Source organism: Gastrolobium bilobum, unplaced genomic scaffold (genome assembly GCF_033153095.1).
Source record: "Gastrolobium bilobum isolate Gb01-03AN ecotype WA unplaced genomic scaffold, APGP_CSIRO_Gbil_v1 utg1240, whole genome shotgun sequence".
Lineage (NCBI taxonomy): Eukaryota > Viridiplantae > Streptophyta > Magnoliopsida > Fabales > Fabaceae > Gastrolobium > Gastrolobium bilobum.
The window spans coordinates 278,561-298,880 of record NW_026898998.1 but is presented as its reverse complement, the minus strand read 5'-3'; the positions used below and the strand labels follow the sequence as shown (position 1 = coordinate 298,880).

Genomic DNA, 20,320 nt, shown 5'->3' with positions numbered 1-20,320 from the left:
CTGGCAAAAACAAAGCCATGGATGTGTTCCTTAGCAATGAGGAAGAGAGTGAGATGAACAGAAGAATATTCCTCATATCCCTTGTTTGCTTATGCGTGGCATTGATTAATTATCGTCTTCTCATTTTCCATCTACATCTGGTTGTGTGTCCTAGCACGCCAATCTCGCCCTACAGGTTCCATTCACCTACTCAGCCTCACCATGGCTCATAATGCTAATCATCATCATCACACAGAACCAACCAACACAGGTCTTGACCCCGCCATCATCGCGACACTGCCCACGTTCATAGTCTTGAAGAATATGCAAGCTAATGGTGGCTCTGTGATGGAGTGTGTTGTGTGCCTGAGTGCTCTGGAACATCATGCAACAAACAAGAAGAAAAAAAAATCAAAATTTTCATGTCCGCAAGTGCGGACATTTGCCCCGACGTGGGTCCGCCATTGACTATAGGACAAGCTAATATAATGACATTTGCATTTTATAACAAAGGATCAAACAAGATGCCTTTGCAAAGTTTTGTGGACAGTCAAATAATCACTAAACCCATAGGTATAGAACTTTACACATGGAGTAGAGTTTCATTTGAACTAAAAAATAATAATAATTTATTCTTATTAATTACTGAATTAAAAGGAATGATCATTTAATGTTTTGCAATATATCATTATTTTAATGCTATTTATGATTAGTTGTTTCCAAAGTAGTGAGTAGTTGGCTTTTCATATTATTCACCAAATTATTATTGGTAGAGTTGAAGTATTATTGAAATTAATTACGATACATTAAATATATGCTTACATAGATGTTGATTTTGTGAATAATTATTTTTACTTAAGCAATTAAGCTAATGAATGGTCTTTTGATATTATCACATTCAACTTCAACTATAAAGTGTTTGTTAGAATATTAAAATTATCATCTCAAATATTTGCTAACTCTTAATCTAATATATATGTCACAAATACACATACCTCGAAAAGTTGATTTAGAGACAACTATAGAAAACATAGATAAATAGTAATCTAGACACAACTATAAAACTTTTTTTTGGTGGATTAATATAAAAATCTATTACATGCTGATATAAAATGCTGACATTTAGAAGTGGCAAAATAGATTCGGCCCGCCCGCCAACACATTTTCCCTCTTATATTTATTGTCTAACAAACCCTTCTTTGTGTGGCTAAGATAATTTGATTTACTGTTGTAAATATTTCATAAACAAAAATATAACCAAAATAAACAATCAGATTGAAATAAATGAAAGTCCATATCTGAGAAATACCGAAAAAAGACGAGTCAAACTACATATTTTTGAATAACTACAGGACAAGCTAAATACAATAACATCTGTCATTTTATATTAAAGGATTAAACAAGATGTCTTTGCAAAATTTGGTAAACAGTCAAATAATCACTAAGCCCACATGTACATAACTACATACATAGAGTAAAGTTTTACAGTATATTATTATTTTACAGTATATCATTATTTTAATGCTATTTATGATTAGTTATTTCCAACTCAGTGAATAGTTGAGTTTTTATATTCTTCGCCAAATTATTGTTGGTAGATTTGAAATATTATTGAGATTAAATACGATACATTAAATATATACTTTAATATATGTTAATTTTGTGAATAATTGTTTATACTTATGTAATTAAGCTAATGAATGATCTTTTAAATTACTTCATTCAACTTTTTTTTTTTTTTTTGGAAATCTTCATTCAACTTTAATTATGAAATGTTTGTTAAAATATTAAACGAACTAACTTTACATGTACAAAAAGTTAGAATTAAGTCCTTTATAGTATTGATTTAAATAAAATATAGTGATATATTTTTAAAATTTACATTAATTTTTACAAATCAGACAAACAATTTTATTTTATTTTTCTCGGTGCAAAACACCGGTAAATGGTAATATACTAGTCTATGTAAAAAATGAAGAAGCAAATGCTATGGGTAAATATTAAAATGATACGCGTGGCTTCCACAATATTGTAGCATCAACCAAATTTTTGATTGAACTCTGACGAAAGCATCAGCTAAAAAGCGTGTGCTGACACTTAATTTTAGTCAACGGTCAATAGCATTCAAAGCAGCTCTTGTCTCTGGCTAAGATCAACGGCCATGGAGCTGTCTGTGAGTGTGACACTCAGATTCCGATCACAGAGCTTCTCACCCTTCTCCCACTCGCACCCACTCAACCATCTGATACCCATTTCTCCCAAATCCCACAAACCCTCTTCACTGACGGTGACAGCCAAGAAAAATATAACCATTGAAGGTGTCAGTGACGAGTTGAACACCATCGCTTCTCAGAACCTCGATTTCGCACCCTCTCGGAGACGGGTCAGAGCAGCTTTCACTGAGTTGCAGCAGCACCTCGACCATTACTTATTCAAGGTTACATGACTTTTCAACATGTTTTTGAGTTTTTCTTTACTGGGTGTTGCTTTGTGCTTTGATAAAGGATCAGTGACACTGTCGTTTCAATCTCTTACTATGTTTGTCTTTGATTGGCAAGCTAGACTGCTCCTGCTGGGATCAGAACTCAAGAAGTATGCTTTTTTTTGTTCTTTCTCTGTGAGCATATTTTGAAGTATTTTCTTTTATTGGTTTGGTGAAAAATGTGATCAATTTAGTAATTTGTTTGTTAGTGGTACGAAATGAATTCGAGGGGATTGGAAATTTTCTGCAAAAGCTGGATGCCAGAACCCGGGGTTCCAATCAAAGCAGCTTTGTGTTTCTGCCATGGGTATGGCAGTACTTGCACTTTCTTCTTTGAAGGTTTGTCGTAATTTCATTTCAAAAAGCAGCTAAGTTTCCCTGAATAGTATGTCATACATTGTAGAGTAAATACGCTTTTCTGTACTCACAAATTCAAAAAAGACTCACATTAGTTCCTCAAAAGAGACTAAAATAGGTCCACTTTGAATTTCTTAAGGACCACAAATAGCTTTTTTATTTGCTAGGGACTAAAGCGGACGTCGTAAAATTTTCTGAGGACCGAAAAGGGGTATTTACTCTACATTGTATCTTTAACGAAGCTAGAAAGTTATATCAAATGTGATGAGGGAGGATTTGAATTTCTGTTCAGGTATTGCCAAGCGAATTGCTGCTTCTGGGTATGGTGTTTTTGCTATGGACTATCCGGGTTTCGGTCTATCCGAAGGATTACATGGTTACATACCAAATTTTGATGATTTGGTTGATGACGTTATAGAACATTATACAAAAATCAAAGGTATGACTTTTTAGCATCCATGATGTCATAATGATCATAGTTGTAATCGTTTATGTGTGAAGATACATAATGTGGTTGACCATGCTTTGTATTTCAATTAACAGCAATGCCTGAGGTGAGAGAGTTGCCTCGATTTATATTGGGGCAGTCAATGGGTGGAGCAATTGCTCTTAAAGTTCATTTGAAGGAACCAAATAATTGGGATGGAGTAATCCTTGTAGCACCGATGTGTAAAGTAAGCCCATTCCTCTGCATTGCAGTTGATGTTACCTGCTTCTTTATGAAAGTTTTCAAATTCTGATTCATTTCACAGTTTGAGAGCACTGCATTGTTAAATTCTAATCATGTCTTTGTCATCTCTCAGGTTCAATTTCATTTTCTTAAAAGCTAGAAGTTTCCCGTCGAAAAAATATATTAGCAATAACCATTGCACGACTGGAGTTCTGTTTTTCTGAATTGAAACATGATAACCGTAGTTAATATCAAACCAGCAATGTCTCCCTCCAATATGGAACTAATAGACCCTAATTCCATTGGCATTTTCAATATTGAAATATTAGAGATATGTAATACATATCTTAGAATTTCGAGATCCAATTATGAGTGGACCTGATTTGAATGTCTGTTTTCCTTATCATTTATGTTGTTTGCAATTCAATTTTTTTTTTTTGATAAATTTCGGATTTATTGTTTGATATCTTATATTTTTAATGAAATTGCAAGAATCAATGCATGCCTTAAAAATGTCTGTAAGAGACTTTGTCCAAGTCAACATTGGAAGAAGTCCAAGGCCAATCTATAGGAAAATAGAACTATCCATCATTTGATGAATGACCATTCGTAGTTGTATTATCATATCTCTCTGATGAAGCCTTATTTGTTGTTCTTGTTTTGGTTCTAAGATTGCAGAGGGCATGTTACCATCAAATTCGGTTTTGAAGGTATTAAATCTTTTGTCTAAAGTGATGCCAAAGGCAAAACTGTTCCCACACAAAGATCTATCTGAGCTGACCTACCGAGAACCTGACAAGAGAAAATTGGTTGGTAACTTTGTCATCTCCTAAGTCCTAATTCTTCAATGCTTTCGAAGTGAAATGAATAAAAAATGTCCTTCTGTATCATGCCTTCTTTAACAAAATATCTTGCATTTACTGAATGTTTAAAGGTCATCACTCTTGGGCATGTATCTTAATTAATAAACATGATGATCACCAACTTAACATGATAACTTGAGCTCATGAATCAACAACCAAATCCATGTGTATAAGCCAGTTCTCTTTATTTTTATCTGATTGGAATTTTTTGTTCTTCTTTAAACCCATATATCCACACTTGATGTTCCTGATATTCATTACCCCATGTGTCTTTGTAACTCCCCACTTAGTGGATGCCAATTAACCTGTCCAATCACGCGTCTTTTCTGCAAGTGTTTCAGGATCACCGACTCAGCCACATATGTACTTCTTTTAAAGAGTTATGTGCACCCATGTTAGCATTTAGGCTTTAGCGAACCTTTGGCCATTCTTAAATTGTGGTTTTAAATGCATGAATGAGCTCCATCATGACTTAATCCACAGTATCTTCTATCATAGAATTTGTGCTAAACTTATAAATTAAAAATTGGATGAAAAAATTTGTCCCTGCAAATTTCCACTCTATTTTTAAGGGTAATACCAAACTAATTGTAGGCGTTTTCTCTTTCTTTTTATAGGCCGCTTACAATGTTATTTCTTATGATGATCAAACACGATTGAAAACTGGCATGGAACTTTTAAGTGCCACACAAGATATTGAGTCACAATTACAGAAGGTTAGTTTTATTTTTTTGTTTTTGCTCACTTTCTGTTGCCTGTTATTTTTTAGAATCTAATTTGGATTTCTACTATGGTTATATGTGTTTTTTGCATGCAATGATTGTCATATCAACCGAAAACATTTATTTATATTTTGGGGATGATATCAGGTTTCAGCTCCATTATTGATTCTTCATGGAGCAGCTGATAAGGTGACAGATCCATTAGTGAGCCAATTTCTTTATGAGAAAGCGTGTAGCGAGGATAAGACTCTAAAGATCTATGAAGGAGGTTACCACGGCATTTTGGAAGGAGAACCAGATGACAGGATTTTTGCTATCCATAATGACATTATCTCATGGCTTAATTTTAGATCCTCAGTTAATTGAGGTTCATGCTTTGGGTCTATCAACATAATTGAGGATAGTGGCCTAGCCAAGAGTTTTTTTTTTATGTAGTGAACAGACACGACACCCTTCTTCAAAGTTACCTCACGGGAATGGGAGAATTATGGTAGTTTGATGTATATGTCAATTTATTCCTATATCAACAATATAATTTCATTACCTAATAAAATATTTTTGTCTTGATCTGGTCATCTTTTTTTGCATATAAAATTTGTGTAAAAATCAATATCTCTGCATATTATAGTTTTTTATATAAAAAAGTTTAGCAATTATTATACTTTTGTTATTTAATTACTTTTATTTTGTTTTTATTAAAACATTTTTTTCTTTAAATTTCTTGATCGTAACAAAATTATTATATATAGTATAAAAAATCATTTATAATTGCGATCTTTGTATAAAAAAAATAATCTATACATAATAATAAAAATCATAAAAAAGTAAGTTATCTGTATAAAAAAAAAAGTAGTAGTGCTTATTTTATCTATACCCTATTATTTATTTATAACAAAGCGAGGTTTCTTATATACTCATATTTTTTATTCATTTTAAATACTATTATTATTCAATTAATTATATATATATATATATATATATATATATATTTTTAATTATAAAATTTTGTAGTTATAATAGTTAATTTTTTATTTTTTTAAAAAAGACTAACTAATGAAATGAGTTTTGAGATAAATCTATACAGAATCCTATTAAAAAAGGAGAAGAAAAAAATGAGATGAGAAAATAAAAGAAATATATTACAAAATTATATGTTATATACTAATCAAGTTATTTCAAGACCTCTTTTTTTTTGTTTATAAAAAAAAACCTTTTTTTTAAACAGACGGGATAAAGGCCTAAGAAAACAAGAAAACAAACAACGACTACCCAGCAGGGCCACAACCCTCACCCTTCCCACATACGCCAAATCACCCAATACAGTAGATAAACACCACTTGGCGAAAACTCAAAAGAACTTTGGTCAACAAGCTTTGACGAATCCAGCAAATAATTTGTCAACCAATCTGCACACATGTTTCCTTCCTTATAAGTATGTTGAAGTTGAACCTGCCAAACTTTTTTCAATTATGTCCGTATACAAGAAAGCAGCTGCACCTACAGACTGCTACACCACAGTTGGTGAGCCCAGTGATTGCCAAAAGCGAATCACTTTCCCAAATAATTTTTCTGTACCCCAAACTCCAAATCCTCTTTAATCCCTGTAGAATGCCCCAAAGTTCAACTTTATAAGAGGAGTAGGAGCCCAACCTGTAAGCAAAACCTCCCAGCCATTTACCTTAAGAATCTCGGATAACACCTCCACATGCTACCCGACCAAGATTACTCCGAGCAGCCCCATCAGTATTCACCTTGACAAAGCCAACTTTCAAAAAATTCCAAGAAACATTCACGTAACATAAACCCGTATTGATATGCAAACGACCAAGATTACCAGCAGCAGAATCCGCATCCAGAACTAGCCTCCTAATAAGATCAACTTTTAAACCGAGAGGAGGGACCTCTTCCCCATTTTTAACCTTTTTCCTCCGACACCAAATCTTCCAGTACGTAACCAAGAAAGTAGACAGCCAATTGACAGATGCATATTCAACAAAAAAACTAGAAAAATTAGATGCAAGCCCTATATCTGAATTATAAAATTCATTACCTTGTTGAAGAGGCCTAAGTTTATCCCACAACAGTCTTGCACTAGAACAACCCCTTAGCACATGGATTATAGTCTCTGGCATACCATTATAGCAAGGGCAATTGTTCTCCCCATCACTCAACTCGATTATTCTACTCTTTGTTAGTAAGTGTTTATGCATCAATTTCCATGTAAAAATTTCAATCTTTTGAGGACCCTTCCAAGTCCGCAAAAGCTTTCATCGCTTTTTAGCTTCCTCATCAATTAATTAATGATTAGTAAGACGTTCATAAATAGCACCAACAGATAGAGAGTTGGAATCCGAAAGGTGCCACACTCTTTTTATCAGGCCCATCCTCAAGCTTAGGAGGGAGAATGCTGCGGATAATATCAATAACATTAATTGGTAGCCACCTCCTTATCTGATCAAAATCCCACTCCCCTACTGCAGTAACCACATCTGCAACCATCATGTTTTCAGTCATCAGACATTCTTAATCTTCAACAAAATCCTCTAGATTGCAAGAAAGAAGAAGCCACTTATTAATCCAGAAACGCACCTCCTTACCATTGCTAAGCACGCACACCAAAATATCCTCCAGAGCATGCCAGATTCTGCAAACGTTCCTCCAGAGATTTGAATAACCTTTTCTAGCCTCAAACGAAGAGTCTCTTATACCGTGAACCCTGTATTTAGCATGAGTAACTTGAACCCAAAGCTGATCCAGATTTGTATGAATTCTCCATGCCTTTTTGGCCAAGTAAGCATCATTCATAAGATCCAAACGTCTTAATCCTAGACCACTTGATAGCTTAGGAGAAGTAATAACATTCTAACTAAAAGGAATGATGTCTTCGGATGTAATCCCTGTCACCCCAAATAAAATCCCTCTGCAATTTCTCTATGCTCACACACACCCCTAAAGGCAGTTTACAACTTCGCATTTGGAAGGAAGGAATTGCAGCCAAAACCAATTGAGAGAGTGTAATATGGCTTGCTTGGGAGAGACACTGTTGTTGCCAACTACTCAACTTATCTTTAATTTTTCCCACTAACCCTTCATATAAAGATTTAGAGAATCTGCCTTGCTGCGTCATAGCCCTAAGATATCTGCCCATTTTATTCATACGTTTAAAACCACTAATTTGTACAACTTTATCCATGACTTCCCTTGAGGTATTCTTTGAGAAAAACACAAATGTTTTTTCCACGCTAAGTTTTTGGCCGTATGTCTCTTCAGAAAATTTCAAGCATTTTAGAAGCATGTGAATATGGTCTTCAGTTGCTTCCATGAACATCATTAAATCATCTGCGAAAGCCAAGTGAGAAATCCTCGGACCACCCTTACCTGCATACATTGGTTTCCATAATCCACCATTAATGGCAGTGGTGATAATATGGGTGAGCTTTTCAATGGCCAGAACGAGATGATAACGGAGTAGAGGATCCCCCTGACGAAGACCCCTTGAAGGACTAAAGTCCTTAGTTTTCCCCCCATTCCACAACACATTTGTTCTAGTAGAAAAGATGCACTACATAATGATATTAATAAGAGGCTCAGGAAACTGAATTTCCTCCAATTTTTTGCGCAGAAAATTCCAACTCACTCTATCATATGCCATGACTAGATCAATTTTAATTGTCATAAAAGCCTTCTTTCCTCTCATCTTACTCGTGGAGTGAATCAGCTCCTGGACAATTGTGATATTGTCCTGAATTTGTCTATCCAAAATAAAACTCACCTGGAAAGGGGATACTATCTTGTCAATCACATGTTTCAGCTGACTCACTATAATATTAGAGAAAAGCTTGTAGATAACTGATCACAAAGAAATGGGGCGAAACTGGGCAATGGATTCATGTTTCTTTGTCTTAGGAATCAAAACCAACAATGTTGCCTTCACTTCCTTGATCGAGTCCAGATTTACCCATGTAGTTTTAATTGCACTGTAAACTTGAATCTTCCATCTATTCCAGTGTCTCTGAAAGAAAATGGTTGGATAGCCATCAAACCTAGGGAATTTATAGGCACCCATAGATAAAAGATTCTGTCTGATTTCAAGGTCACTGGGAGGGACAACCAGCAACTGCAACTCATCTTGGGAGAGCATAGGCCACAAGCTTTTCGAATTAATCCACCTACGCTCGATCACCTTTTCCCTAAAAAAAATCCTTGTAGAAATTGCAGACATGATCTTTTTCAATAGGATCTTCGATCCACATGTTCATACTACCACGAAGTCTAGTGATCCTGTTTTGAGATATTCGAATAACGGTCTTCAGATGGTAAAACCTTATGTTTTTATCCCCATCAACTATCCAATTGTGTCTTGACTTCTGAAACCACATCAACTCCTCCTGGTCAAGAGTTTCATTAAGGAGATTCTGCAATTGATCCTTAATATCCTGAAGTATGGGGCAGTCCATAGTTTCCCTTTGCACATGAATATCCGCAATCTTTTTTGTTAAATCTCTCTTTCGGTTGTTACTATCCCTAAAAATTTCCGTATTCCACTTCTTTAGATGAGGGGTGAACCTTTAGAGCATATTAGAGACAAACAGATCTGGACACCAGTTGTCGTCCAAGAGCTCATCAAAGCAAAGGTGATCCATCCAAATGGCCAAAAATCTGAAAAGTCTCTCTATCCAATGATGCAAACATTTTGATATGGACAGAAGAAGCAAATTATGATCTGACAAAATTCTAGGAAAGGATTGGACAACAGCATCCTTGAAATCGAGTCTCCAATTCACATTAACACACTCTATCCAATTTTTTGAACACTCTATCGAAGTGGTTCCATTTCCCTGCCACGTGAATTTAGTTCCTAAACCACCAACCTCCTCGACATGATAAAGTCGTAGTTTATATTATTATATTTTAAAAAGATGGAGTTATATAATTATAATATCTTTTCCGTTATGACCTTCTACAATTATTTTTGTTGTCATTTAATCAAAATTAAATGGGAAAAGTTCAAAAAATCCCCTGTGGTATTGCTTTGAATTACTTACATCCCTATTTTTTTAATCACTTAATCCCTATGGTTTTTCTCATCCACACATGTCTTTAACACTATTAGACAATTAACTAAGTATACATATTCTACCCTTCTTAGAAGAAAAAAATAAAGTGATAAAAAAAGAAAATTAAGACCAAATGTTATGAAAATATAAAACACTTAATAAAAGACTAAAAGAAAAAATAGTAAAAAAAATTCAAATAAATCAAAATAAAAAAAGAAAATAAATGTATAAAAATAAGAAATAGAATAAGAAAAAAAATATAGAAGAAACCAAATAATGGTAGCTGAGCAGGTGGATGTGAGAGCATGTGTACGATCCTCCTCGTTACCATCTTTAGAAAGGGTTTAAAGCCTTATTATTGGACCCGGCTCGTGTAGGATTACTCCCGTAGAGGATACATGTAGTTTATCCCAAAAAAATAGAAGAAAAAATATATTAAAAATCACATCAGTGACAGAAATTAAAAAAAAAAAAAAATAGTCCAAATGAAAAAAAAAATACTGAAGACAAAAAACTAGAAGAAAAAATTAAGAGAAAAAAGAAATAGAATAAAAAAAAAATCACAGTTATTACTTTCGAGTATATTTAGTTTTATTTTTGTTGTCCTTGCTCTATTTTATCCCCTTTTTATTTAGATGTATTTGACCTTTTTCCTATTTTTTTTTTCATGTTTTGGTCAATTTTATTCTGACTTTCTTCTCGATTTTTTTTAGTCTTGTGCCACCCCATCTACTAAAGATTTTAGAAAAAAATTTAAAAAATAGAGAGAATAAAATAGAGATATAAAAAAGACCAAACATATCTAAATAGAAAGAATAAATAGACCAAGGATCGGAAAAAAAAAAACAAATATATTGGAAATTCATAATTGTGATTTTTTTTTCTTATATTTTCTTTTTTTTATACATTTCTTATTTTTCAGGATTATTATAGTCTTTATAATTATAATTTTTTAATATCTCAATCCCAAAACGACGTCATTTTGGGAGTAAATACAAATAACTTATCTACATTAATTGCATAAATATTTTTCTGTATATATATATGGGATGATTATATTTACAAACTTTTTGTTTACAAACTACACTATGTACTCCCAGGAGAACACTAGGTTACATTATGTTTTCCCGAGAGTACATAATGTAATTTACAAAAATTTATAATTTTTTTTTATAAACAGATCCTTCCCCATATATATATATATATGGACGATTATACTTACTACTGAAAATTTTAACTACTAAACTAAGGCGTTAATAGTTCTTCTGTCGCTGCAGATGGAAAAATTTGCAGCAACACTTAGTTTCACTAGGATACAGTTCCGTATCCTGTAGTTTTTATTTATTTATTTATTTTTAGTTCAGGATACGGCTCCGTATCCTAGTATTAATAGGTTTGCTGCAATTTTTCTCATCTGCAGCGACAGTAGAAACGAGGAACCCTAAACTAATCACTATTGATTTATGGTAATCTAATAGTTATAACCACCGATAGATTAATAAAAATCAACGGTAACTAAATTAGTAGTAAGTATAATCTCTCCTAATGATTAACTTATATCGATATAAGAATAATAAAACTAATATAATATAGGGGTAGGATATTGTAACAACCAATTAGGATTACTACGAATGCTATTACATATCAATTTCATTGTTAGATGAATTATGTTGATTCAACGGTTATATTTATTTCCATCTTTGTATAATTATGATTCCTCATATTTAATGTGAAAGTATTAAATACAAAAAATCATAATAACCATACAAAGATGGAAATAAATATAACCGTTGGATCAACATAATCGATCTAACAGTGAATTTGATTGGTAACAATATTAATAGTAACCTAATTAATTGTTACAATATCCTATCCCTAATATACGAGAAAATAAAAAACCTAAAAAATAATAATGGCAGTAATAATTTTGTAATTGTTAAGAAACAATGATTTTTTGTCGGGTTGGACAGAAGGCATGTATTATATAGGTGGGTAGACGAAATCTGAAGGGCAATCAACTGAACAAGCGAAGCAGAGGCAGAGGTTGTTTTGTTACGTTGGCATCTAAATCAGCATGTCACTTCTTAATCAACTCTTTAACAGAGGCGTTTTAGGCACTAGATGGTAATTTCTCTTCTGTGATTCATCCAATTCCATGTTCTAAGATTTAAGTTTTATGGTAAGACCCAATCTTTATTACCCGATTTTGGGTTTTGGGATATGCCTTTTTTTGTATGAAGTCTGAAATTTTAGGATATGTGCATTGCGTTTCTGTATTACAGGATTTTAGGTTTCGTAATTTGATCTCAATCATTTTTGTTATCCTACGCATGTTCAAATAATAAGTTAATTGTTTATTGTGTCAAAAATTCAATTCCAATTTTGAGTCTTTAGGTTTTCTCTAAATTTATTGAAACTTGAAAGTATATTTTGAGATATATCAAATGTGTATAGCCAGATTTTGGGTTAATGGGAATTACTGTTGATGGAAGTGAGCTATCGTGGTGAAAGAATACGAATCCTCAGTAGATGTGATTGTGATTATTGAAAAGATTCTTCTATACTTTGGATTTGAGTGAATGTTTTACAGATGGTTCGTGGATATTCTTTCAATGTGTGATAAGTAACTAGTAAACATGGTGTTTTTCTTTCCTTTTCATCTTTGGTCTTCGTAGCAAAACATGTCTGAACCTGGCAATTTCACGCATTAAGCTGCTGCAAAACAAGAGAGATATGCAACTCAAACAAATGCGTAAGGAGATATTCCAATTCTTGCAGGCTGGCCAAGAGGCAATTGCTAGAATTCGGGTAATCCTTCAAAATCTTGGTGAATGGCTGCTAGTTTCTAGATCCTTTTCCCCTATGTATTGTGACATGTTGTTTGTGAATTGCATCGACTTAAATAGGTGGAGCATATCATACGAGAACAAAATATATGGGCTGCATATGAAATATTGGAGTTATTCTGTGAATTTGTTCTTGCACGTGTACCTATAATTGAGAGTCAGAGGTAAGTCCTTAAGCCTGTTCTTATTGGACATACTGTGTATTGTCATGTTGATTAACATACATGAAGTTCAGTACTCATGCAAATCACGAAGTGTTTTTTCTGGTATAGGCAAATTTCTGTTACATTCTAATTATAATTGCTTGGTGAATTTTTGTGAATGCAATTTTGCAAAAAATGGGGAACAGAGTGATAGCTTTCTGGATCTTCCTGCTTCACAATATTTTACCGGTGACTATCCTTTTTTCAATACACTAGAAAACAGAGCATTTGGAAAGGCTGTGTACCCTATTGGTACTTTTTTGGTTTAGAAAATCATCACAAACATGACAATGACCTCTATATTGTCAGTTCAAACTAAATTATGATCAATTAGAGTGTTTCTGAATCTTCAAGGGGGTTCAGAGGGGGTAAAATATATGTTTCTAAACATAAATGGGATAAAAGTAAGGTTTGAAACTTGGTTCACCGAAATTACTATGGACTAAAACTATAGGGAGGAAAATTGTAATTTACCTATACTTGTATGACAGATTTGTTTTCGTGTTTTGTGTGTATATTGACACAGGCCATACTTGTTTGGAATGATTTTTGTTGCTGTGAGTTTATATGAGGAAATTATTAGCAACTAAATGAATAATTGCTGTAAAAAGCATCCAGTGATCTCCATGCATTAAATGTTTTCAGTGTTTATAATACCCACACTAAATCATTATTAGTGCTGAGAATATTCATTTTCTGTACTGCATTGAGTTTTCAAACAGTCCCACAATTTCTTGTACAATTTACAGCAAACTGTTTTTTTATTCAATCTTGAAGCCTTCCTTCTCCACATGATAGGGATTGCCCCTCAGAATTGCGAGAAGCCATTGCAAGTATAATTTTTGCTGCTCCTAGATGTTCAGATGTACCAGACTTATTGCACATTAAGAACTTGTTTACCACTAAATATGGGAAGGAATTCGTCTCTGCAGTATCTGAACTTCGTCCTGATTCTGGCGTGAACCGCACGGTGAATTATCTTTCATTGCAGTTTCTTAATATCAAACAACTATTGATTATGCTGGAGTATTAAAATTTTAACAATTGTTATTATAATAATTTAACAATTATTAAATTATTATGGATAATAATTTAACAATTATTGTCCATCTTTTCTTTTGATTTTATTATTTCAGATAATTGAAAAGCTTTCTATTAGTGCTCCATCCGGCGAGGTAAAACTCAAGATCTTAAGGGAGATAGCAGAAGAATACAATCTAACATGGGATTCTTCTAAAACTGAGGCAGAATTCAGGAAAAATCATGAAGATCTCCTGGTAATTTTATCCGTGATCACTTCTAGATCCACAGGATATTATACATCTGTCACTAATGGTAAACAACATCTGTAAACTAATAAGTTATCACTTGTCTAACACTAGCACCCTACTGCAATCTATATCCTTGATCTAACAACAAAACATCAACATCACCTTTATCTCAAATTAGTTGGGGTACTTGGCTCTTCATGTAATAGTTCTACCATGTGAATTGAGAAGTGACTCTAATTGTTGTGGATGACGATTCGTCTCACACAATCATGTTCTTGTTGGGTCAAGGTCTGCATAAATACAAATGCACTTAACAGAAACACGATACGTATAAAGATTCATATCAAAACCTTAGACACGAACATGGTCCACTTCTGCGACCCGAATAACTCTCCAATCTCATTTATTATTGTTGTTGTTTATTTATTCAATTTTTTTTTGTAATTTGTCAGTCAACTTGATCTCCCTACTTGGGGCTTCTTTGGTATATTTGAGTTGAATATACCCATTTGTCTGATTTCAGAACTTTTGACATTGAGAAGCTTGCCACTTGACACGTGCAGCCTCTTACTAATAAATCATGAACTTACTGACCTACGTGTCAAATACTTTATACATTTCAGCAAATGGATATGAATTTATGATTCCCAGATTTGTCATGCTATTATACTTTGTTGTCTACTTCTCTACTGTGGTATCAGGAATATATCAGTTTGTCTTGATTTATATTATGATTTTCTCATTAACTGTAGGGTGGAGCAAAGCAAGTTGGTGTTGGAGCTGCACTTTCTAATACTCCCAGCAAAAAGGGTTCTAATAATTTGTCACCTAGTAATAAGGAAGATTCTATCAAATCTATGCATGACAAACAAGAATATAAACACCTTGAAGCTCCCAGCCCTTCTAACAATAATTTTGGGTTGAATACTAATGAAATTGAACAGTCACACAAAAATAATGATGTTGCCGTTGGAGATGCAAAAAGTGAGACAAGATTTCAATCCTCTGATGTATTGGAGAAAGCCCGAGCTGCCATTGCTTCTGCAGAGCGTGCATCTGCAGCTGCTCGTGCTGCCGCTGCACTAGTACACGGTAATTTTGGATCTTTGAAGCTGGAAGGTAGATCTTCATAGTGCTTAAAATGGATGGATGACCTTTGCCCGGGATCTTAAGGTTGAAATACTGTTAAATGTCAAAGGAGAAAAATAAATAAATATGATCTTTGTTGTGGAGATAACAGTCTCCTCGAGTGATTATAAGTGATGAGAATAATGCCGTATTTATTGTACATTCTATAATTAATACGTGTGTATATCTTTGTAATGAAATGTAATATTAAACTTGCTTAAATTTTTCCTGATTCTTGCGACCGCTTATGTTTGTATATCATGTTTTAAAGAATGTTATTGCTAGAGCATTTCCGAATGGTTTTTCTTCTTATCTCGTGCATATTTTTAATGCAAGTATGATATAAAATTTTGTAGTTGTATCATCTACGAGTTGGGTGTCGTGCCATTTTCAACCTGTTATGGTACAAGTATAACAAAACCACCATGCGTGCTTGGTTTGTTTCTTTGAAGCAACAAAATTTAAAGCTAACTTGCTACTTGCTAGTGAATACAATAGACACCTCTTAGAAAGCCATGCTCAAAAGAAAGGGGAAAGATCGTGCAAACGAAGGAGAAATGAGCAGGCAACCCTGGTAAGCATGAACATTTACAAAAAATCTATTTTGTGCCTACAATGGCCATCGAGTTCACACAACTGACACGAGATTAAGGCTGTATATACGGTTAACATGTATGTTGTACTTGTATCCACGTGTCTTATTGCATACTTGACCAATGCTGCAGCTCTTAGATAATCAGTTGTGGCTCGTGACTAAGAAAGAGTATGAAAACTACTATGATCACCAAATGAGCATTACGAAAGTTACCTTTTGATGTTATTATGATTTTATTTTTGCCTTTGATTAGTTTGATTTGCGAAGCCTTTTAGATTTTGGAATTTAGATTCTTGATATTTTTGCCTTCTGTTATTATGATTTTGTTACACATAAAAAGTTTAACACTTTGGAAACAAATTGAAAGTGTAGGGAAAATAGCTTGCTAGGCTAAGCCGCTCGTGAAAGAATCTAGTACTTTGAATTATAAGTCTTGAGTTATCTTTTGAATTTTTATTCTACTTGCCACTCAGAACAGATAGTAGGACGGGTTCTGACAGCCCAATCTAAGAACAATACCTAAACGACTGTGAAGATAAGCCCGAAAACATAGTTTTCAATCATACGAGGAGTCCAATCAACTTATAGGCTAAGCACCTACTTCGCATGACAATTGGAAAAACAAAATATCAAATTAACAATTCATGTAAATTGAAATTATGAAATTCCCCTGGAATATATTATTAAACGGGACACAATTGAAATTCTCATATTTTTTTGCTATTGTATTTAAACAATATATTAATATCTTTTACAATTTCTTATACTATCAAACAAGTATGTGTGTGTATTATACATATATAGTTAAAAATGTAAGATTTAATTAAAAAAAAATGTAAGAATTAGCTCTCTAGGGAGTGACCATTCAACTACTCGCGCAACATATATCTATTTAATAAAACAAATTAGTTGCGTGAGTTTGAGCGTAAGTATTCGATCTTCTTCAGTGTCATCTTTGGAAGGAATTTAAAACCTTAATTTCAGGACCCGCTCTAAATCGAACTAGTCGCGAAGCGATGAACCGAGTGAAATATCTCAAAAAAAATGGTATTTTAATTTTTTTTTGTGTGATAAAATGTAATTTCACTCATTAATTTAAAATGAAACTTTTATACATGGTGATTTCTTACTATAAAAGCAACTTTAAATTGAGCAATTACTTAAACATGAATTTCTCATACGAACTAGACGAATTCCTACACAAAAATTAAAATAATAATTTTTACATCATAAAATTCATGTGAAAACAACAAAACTTGTTATTAATTATTTATCTCAGACATTGCATTTTTTAAAAAAAAAGGTAAAACATAACGAGACAAACAAAACAAACGCATAGACAGATTCATTATTTGAATGGAGAGGCATGATTGTTTATGAGAGCACCAAACGAAGCTACTTTTGGGTGCGGCAGGAGTACCAACTCCTTTACCCAAAAAGAAAAAATATGGAATATGAGTGAAAATAATCATCAAGGTATTAGTTTTTGAGAAAAACTAATATTATGTAACACGATATAAAAAATTTTATGCACTCACTCGTTGGTTTCTGTACCAACATTTTTTATTTTTATTTTTATTATATGTATGGGATCCACATGCATTTTTGTTTGAGTAGAAAAAATTATTTAGATTATGTTAGATGATGGTAGCTCTATTCTTAGTTTTTAATCATATTTGATAAACAATGCACCTAATGTTTAGTACAACGGGATTATGGTAGTTAAAATTTTGATTTACCATTGCGTTTTTATATTTTTATGATTTTTTTTGGTTATGATTTTATGCTTTTTCATCAAAACGTTTTTATCAATATTCCAAACGCTTCTTTTTTTACGTAAAATCTTGATTTTAACTACCTTTAACGGGAGTATCAAAAATATTTTTCACCAAATGAATTGGTGGTAGGGCCACACACCAAGGGCCCATTTGAATGGGCTTGTAAAAAAGGACTTTTAAGAAGTGGTTTTTATACAAGAGGTAAAGCAATTTATATTTTTAAAAAAATATTTGATTTTTTTAGAAGTTAAAAGTTTTAGCTAAAAAAAGAGAGCAAATTTTTGATTTTTTTATGACTTTTATTTTATTTTAAAAACAGACATCTAAACGAATTTTGTAATAGAAATAATTTTATTTTGTATTTTTCTAAAAGAAAGCCATTTTTTGACTTAAAAAAAAAAAAAAAAACTATCTAAACGGCCCAAGTGAGTCAGAAGAACCAAAACATTATTCTTGTTGGAATTCCCGGACATTACCTACATCAACATGCACCCTACTCTCTAGTGACCACACAAGCTAAAGGGTGAACCCTAATGCCCCTAGGTTTCACATAAGAGCCCTATTGCCCTAGCCCTTTACATGCTATACCTAGCTATTACATCTACATCATCCATTTGGCACTTATCACTACCCTTTTTTGCAGGCAGAGATTTTCTCAGACACAAGATTTATAGTTTTGTATTGTATCGTAATATATATACTCAACGCATAATCACACTTCTCAAACCACATCCCTCTCTCATGCAACTCCATTCCACTCGTCTGATTCATAAAAGACACACAGTACCTATGCATGAAACTTCAGCAAATTAACAGTTCTGTAAGAGGCACACTAAGCCGTACATTTATTCACTGTGATCAGAGAGAGAGAGAGAGTGCTTGTTTGTGTGTGACAAAGATGTAACGTAGAGTTTTGCAAAAAAAAAAAAGAAAGAAAGAAAGATTTAACGTAGGTTTGCAGGGGAACTAATAAGGACAGAAGTGAACAAGACCGGACCAGTAAAGAAAAATTGGTGGGTGGGGATGGTACTATAGTAGCCACTAGCAAGAACAAATGCGAAGGGGCCTCCCCAACCTTCTCAGTTTTTCATAACACTCGTATGTATATTATGTTTCCATTCATTTATGTCGGCGTCATGGTCCCTTCTCACTTTTCATATCTCTTAATAATAATTATTATTTTATTTATTGCAGTTAGGTGTATTTTCAGCTCTTGGGACTTGTCGAAGGCAATCCATCCTCATGAAACATAAGTTTTATCAGGGTGTATTTCTTGTAATTTAACTTTAAAGTAATTGATATAATTAGAATTTAAACTTGTCATTGTGTAATAATGAGAAACCACATGCTTATGATTTTTTTTAATAATTCGTTAATTAGGAAGTCTAACAATGATTATTCTTTGTTATTTACAAGGCAAAAAAAGAGAACTACAGATTTTTAAGGTTTAAGACAATTTTCAGTTTCTTTTATTTTGTTTAAGTGATAATTTATTTTTTAATTTTCTCTTGCACTTTAAATTCTTTATGTTTCTTTATTTTTCTATTTGTATTACTCTTTTTTCTACTAACTAGATCAGAAAACTAAGTAAACGCATCGTTTTATAATTCTTTTTTTATCAGAAAAAATTAAAAAACTAACTCTAGTCTTGTAGTTTAATTAACAACAATAATGTTTTTGTTTTACCATTTTAGAAGTATATTGTTATCTAACTTGATTGTCATCAAATTTCTAAAATTCGTTATTTTAAGTTGTATCATTATATATAAGAAAATGAGGGAGGTTAAAATCTAAACAAAATGGGATTAAATCAACAAAAAATGTCATTTTAAATGGGAAAATTCTAGGATAATTTTATGTAACAAATGTTTTCTTATAATTAATTTCTCTATTTTTTTATTTTTTGGAATTACACTTAAAATAGTACCTTTTTTTTAAAGTACACGGTGTAAGCAATGGCGGACCCATTTGGGTGCTATTGTTTGCACTTGCAGACATAAAAAAATTGAGAATTTTTCTTTTTCACATAAGATTTGTGATTCAGCCCAAGTAAAAAAAAAAAAGGAAGATTGAAAGGAAAAAGGTAAAAAGTGGAGGAGAATCACACAGAATTTTTCACGATCTTTTTTGAAACAAAAGTGGTCAACTTTGGATCAAATAGGTATGTGGTTTTGATCTATTAACCCCTACAATTATACTATATTTTACAAATGTCTTTTTGTAGTGTTATTTATTTTTTAATTATTATTATCGATTATTTCCTTAAAACTTTGGATGATTCACCAAAGCTTTACTTTTAAAGTGGAAGTAAAAATTTGATCATGATCTTTTATAATAAAAAAAATTGGGGGCGGCGCCCTCGAACCCTC

The 20,320-nt window shown here is 32.8% G+C and overlaps 3 protein-coding genes across 6 annotated transcripts; 2 read left to right on the top strand and 1 right to left on the bottom strand.

Annotated features, from left to right (window-relative positions):
- Window positions 1-2,130: 2,130 nt before the first annotated feature.
- LOC133286123 (caffeoylshikimate esterase-like) lies at window positions 2,131-5,586 on the top strand. Of its 2 annotated transcripts, XM_061483477.1 has the most exons (8): window positions 2,131-2,416; window positions 2,542-2,571; window positions 2,671-2,800; window positions 3,111-3,257; window positions 3,362-3,492; window positions 4,160-4,297; window positions 4,969-5,067; window positions 5,221-5,586. In XM_061483477.1, exons 1-8 carry the CDS (start codon window positions 2,141-2,143, stop codon window positions 5,437-5,439), a joined length of 1,170 nt encoding a protein of 389 aa, XP_061339461.1. In that variant the 5' UTR covers window positions 2,131-2,140; the 3' UTR covers window positions 5,440-5,586. The 2 variants fall into 2 exon arrangements, with proteins under 2 accessions (XP_061339461.1, XP_061339462.1); XM_061483478.1 differs by lacking the exon at window positions 2,542-2,571.
- A 1,166-nt stretch (window positions 5,587-6,752) lies between these two features.
- On the bottom strand, window positions 6,753-9,530 carry LOC133286127 (uncharacterized). Its single transcript, XM_061483483.1, has 7 exons — window positions 9,294-9,530; window positions 8,990-9,190; window positions 8,711-8,845; window positions 8,021-8,635; window positions 7,671-7,914; window positions 7,435-7,562; window positions 6,753-7,259 (listed from the first exon to the last, which is right to left on the bottom strand). The coding sequence occupies exons 1-7, from the start codon at window positions 9,528-9,530 to the stop codon at window positions 6,753-6,755; spliced, it is 2,067 nt and encodes a 688-aa protein (XP_061339467.1).
- A 2,597-nt stretch (window positions 9,531-12,127) lies between these two features.
- LOC133286143 (uncharacterized) lies at window positions 12,128-15,868 on the top strand. 3 transcript variants are annotated; one of them, XM_061483506.1, is made up of 6 exons: window positions 12,128-12,254; window positions 12,806-12,938; window positions 13,037-13,140; window positions 13,978-14,149; window positions 14,316-14,456; window positions 15,203-15,868. In XM_061483506.1, the coding sequence occupies exons 1-6, from the start codon at window positions 12,205-12,207 to the stop codon at window positions 15,581-15,583; spliced, it is 981 nt and encodes a 326-aa protein (XP_061339490.1). In that variant the 5' UTR covers window positions 12,128-12,204; the 3' UTR covers window positions 15,584-15,868. The 3 variants fall into 3 exon arrangements, with proteins under 3 accessions (XP_061339490.1, XP_061339488.1, XP_061339491.1); XM_061483504.1 differs by having other exon boundaries at window positions 13,957-14,149; XM_061483507.1 differs by having other exon boundaries at window positions 12,171-12,309; window positions 13,957-14,149.
- The last annotated feature ends 4,452 nt before the right edge of the window (window positions 15,869-20,320 follow it).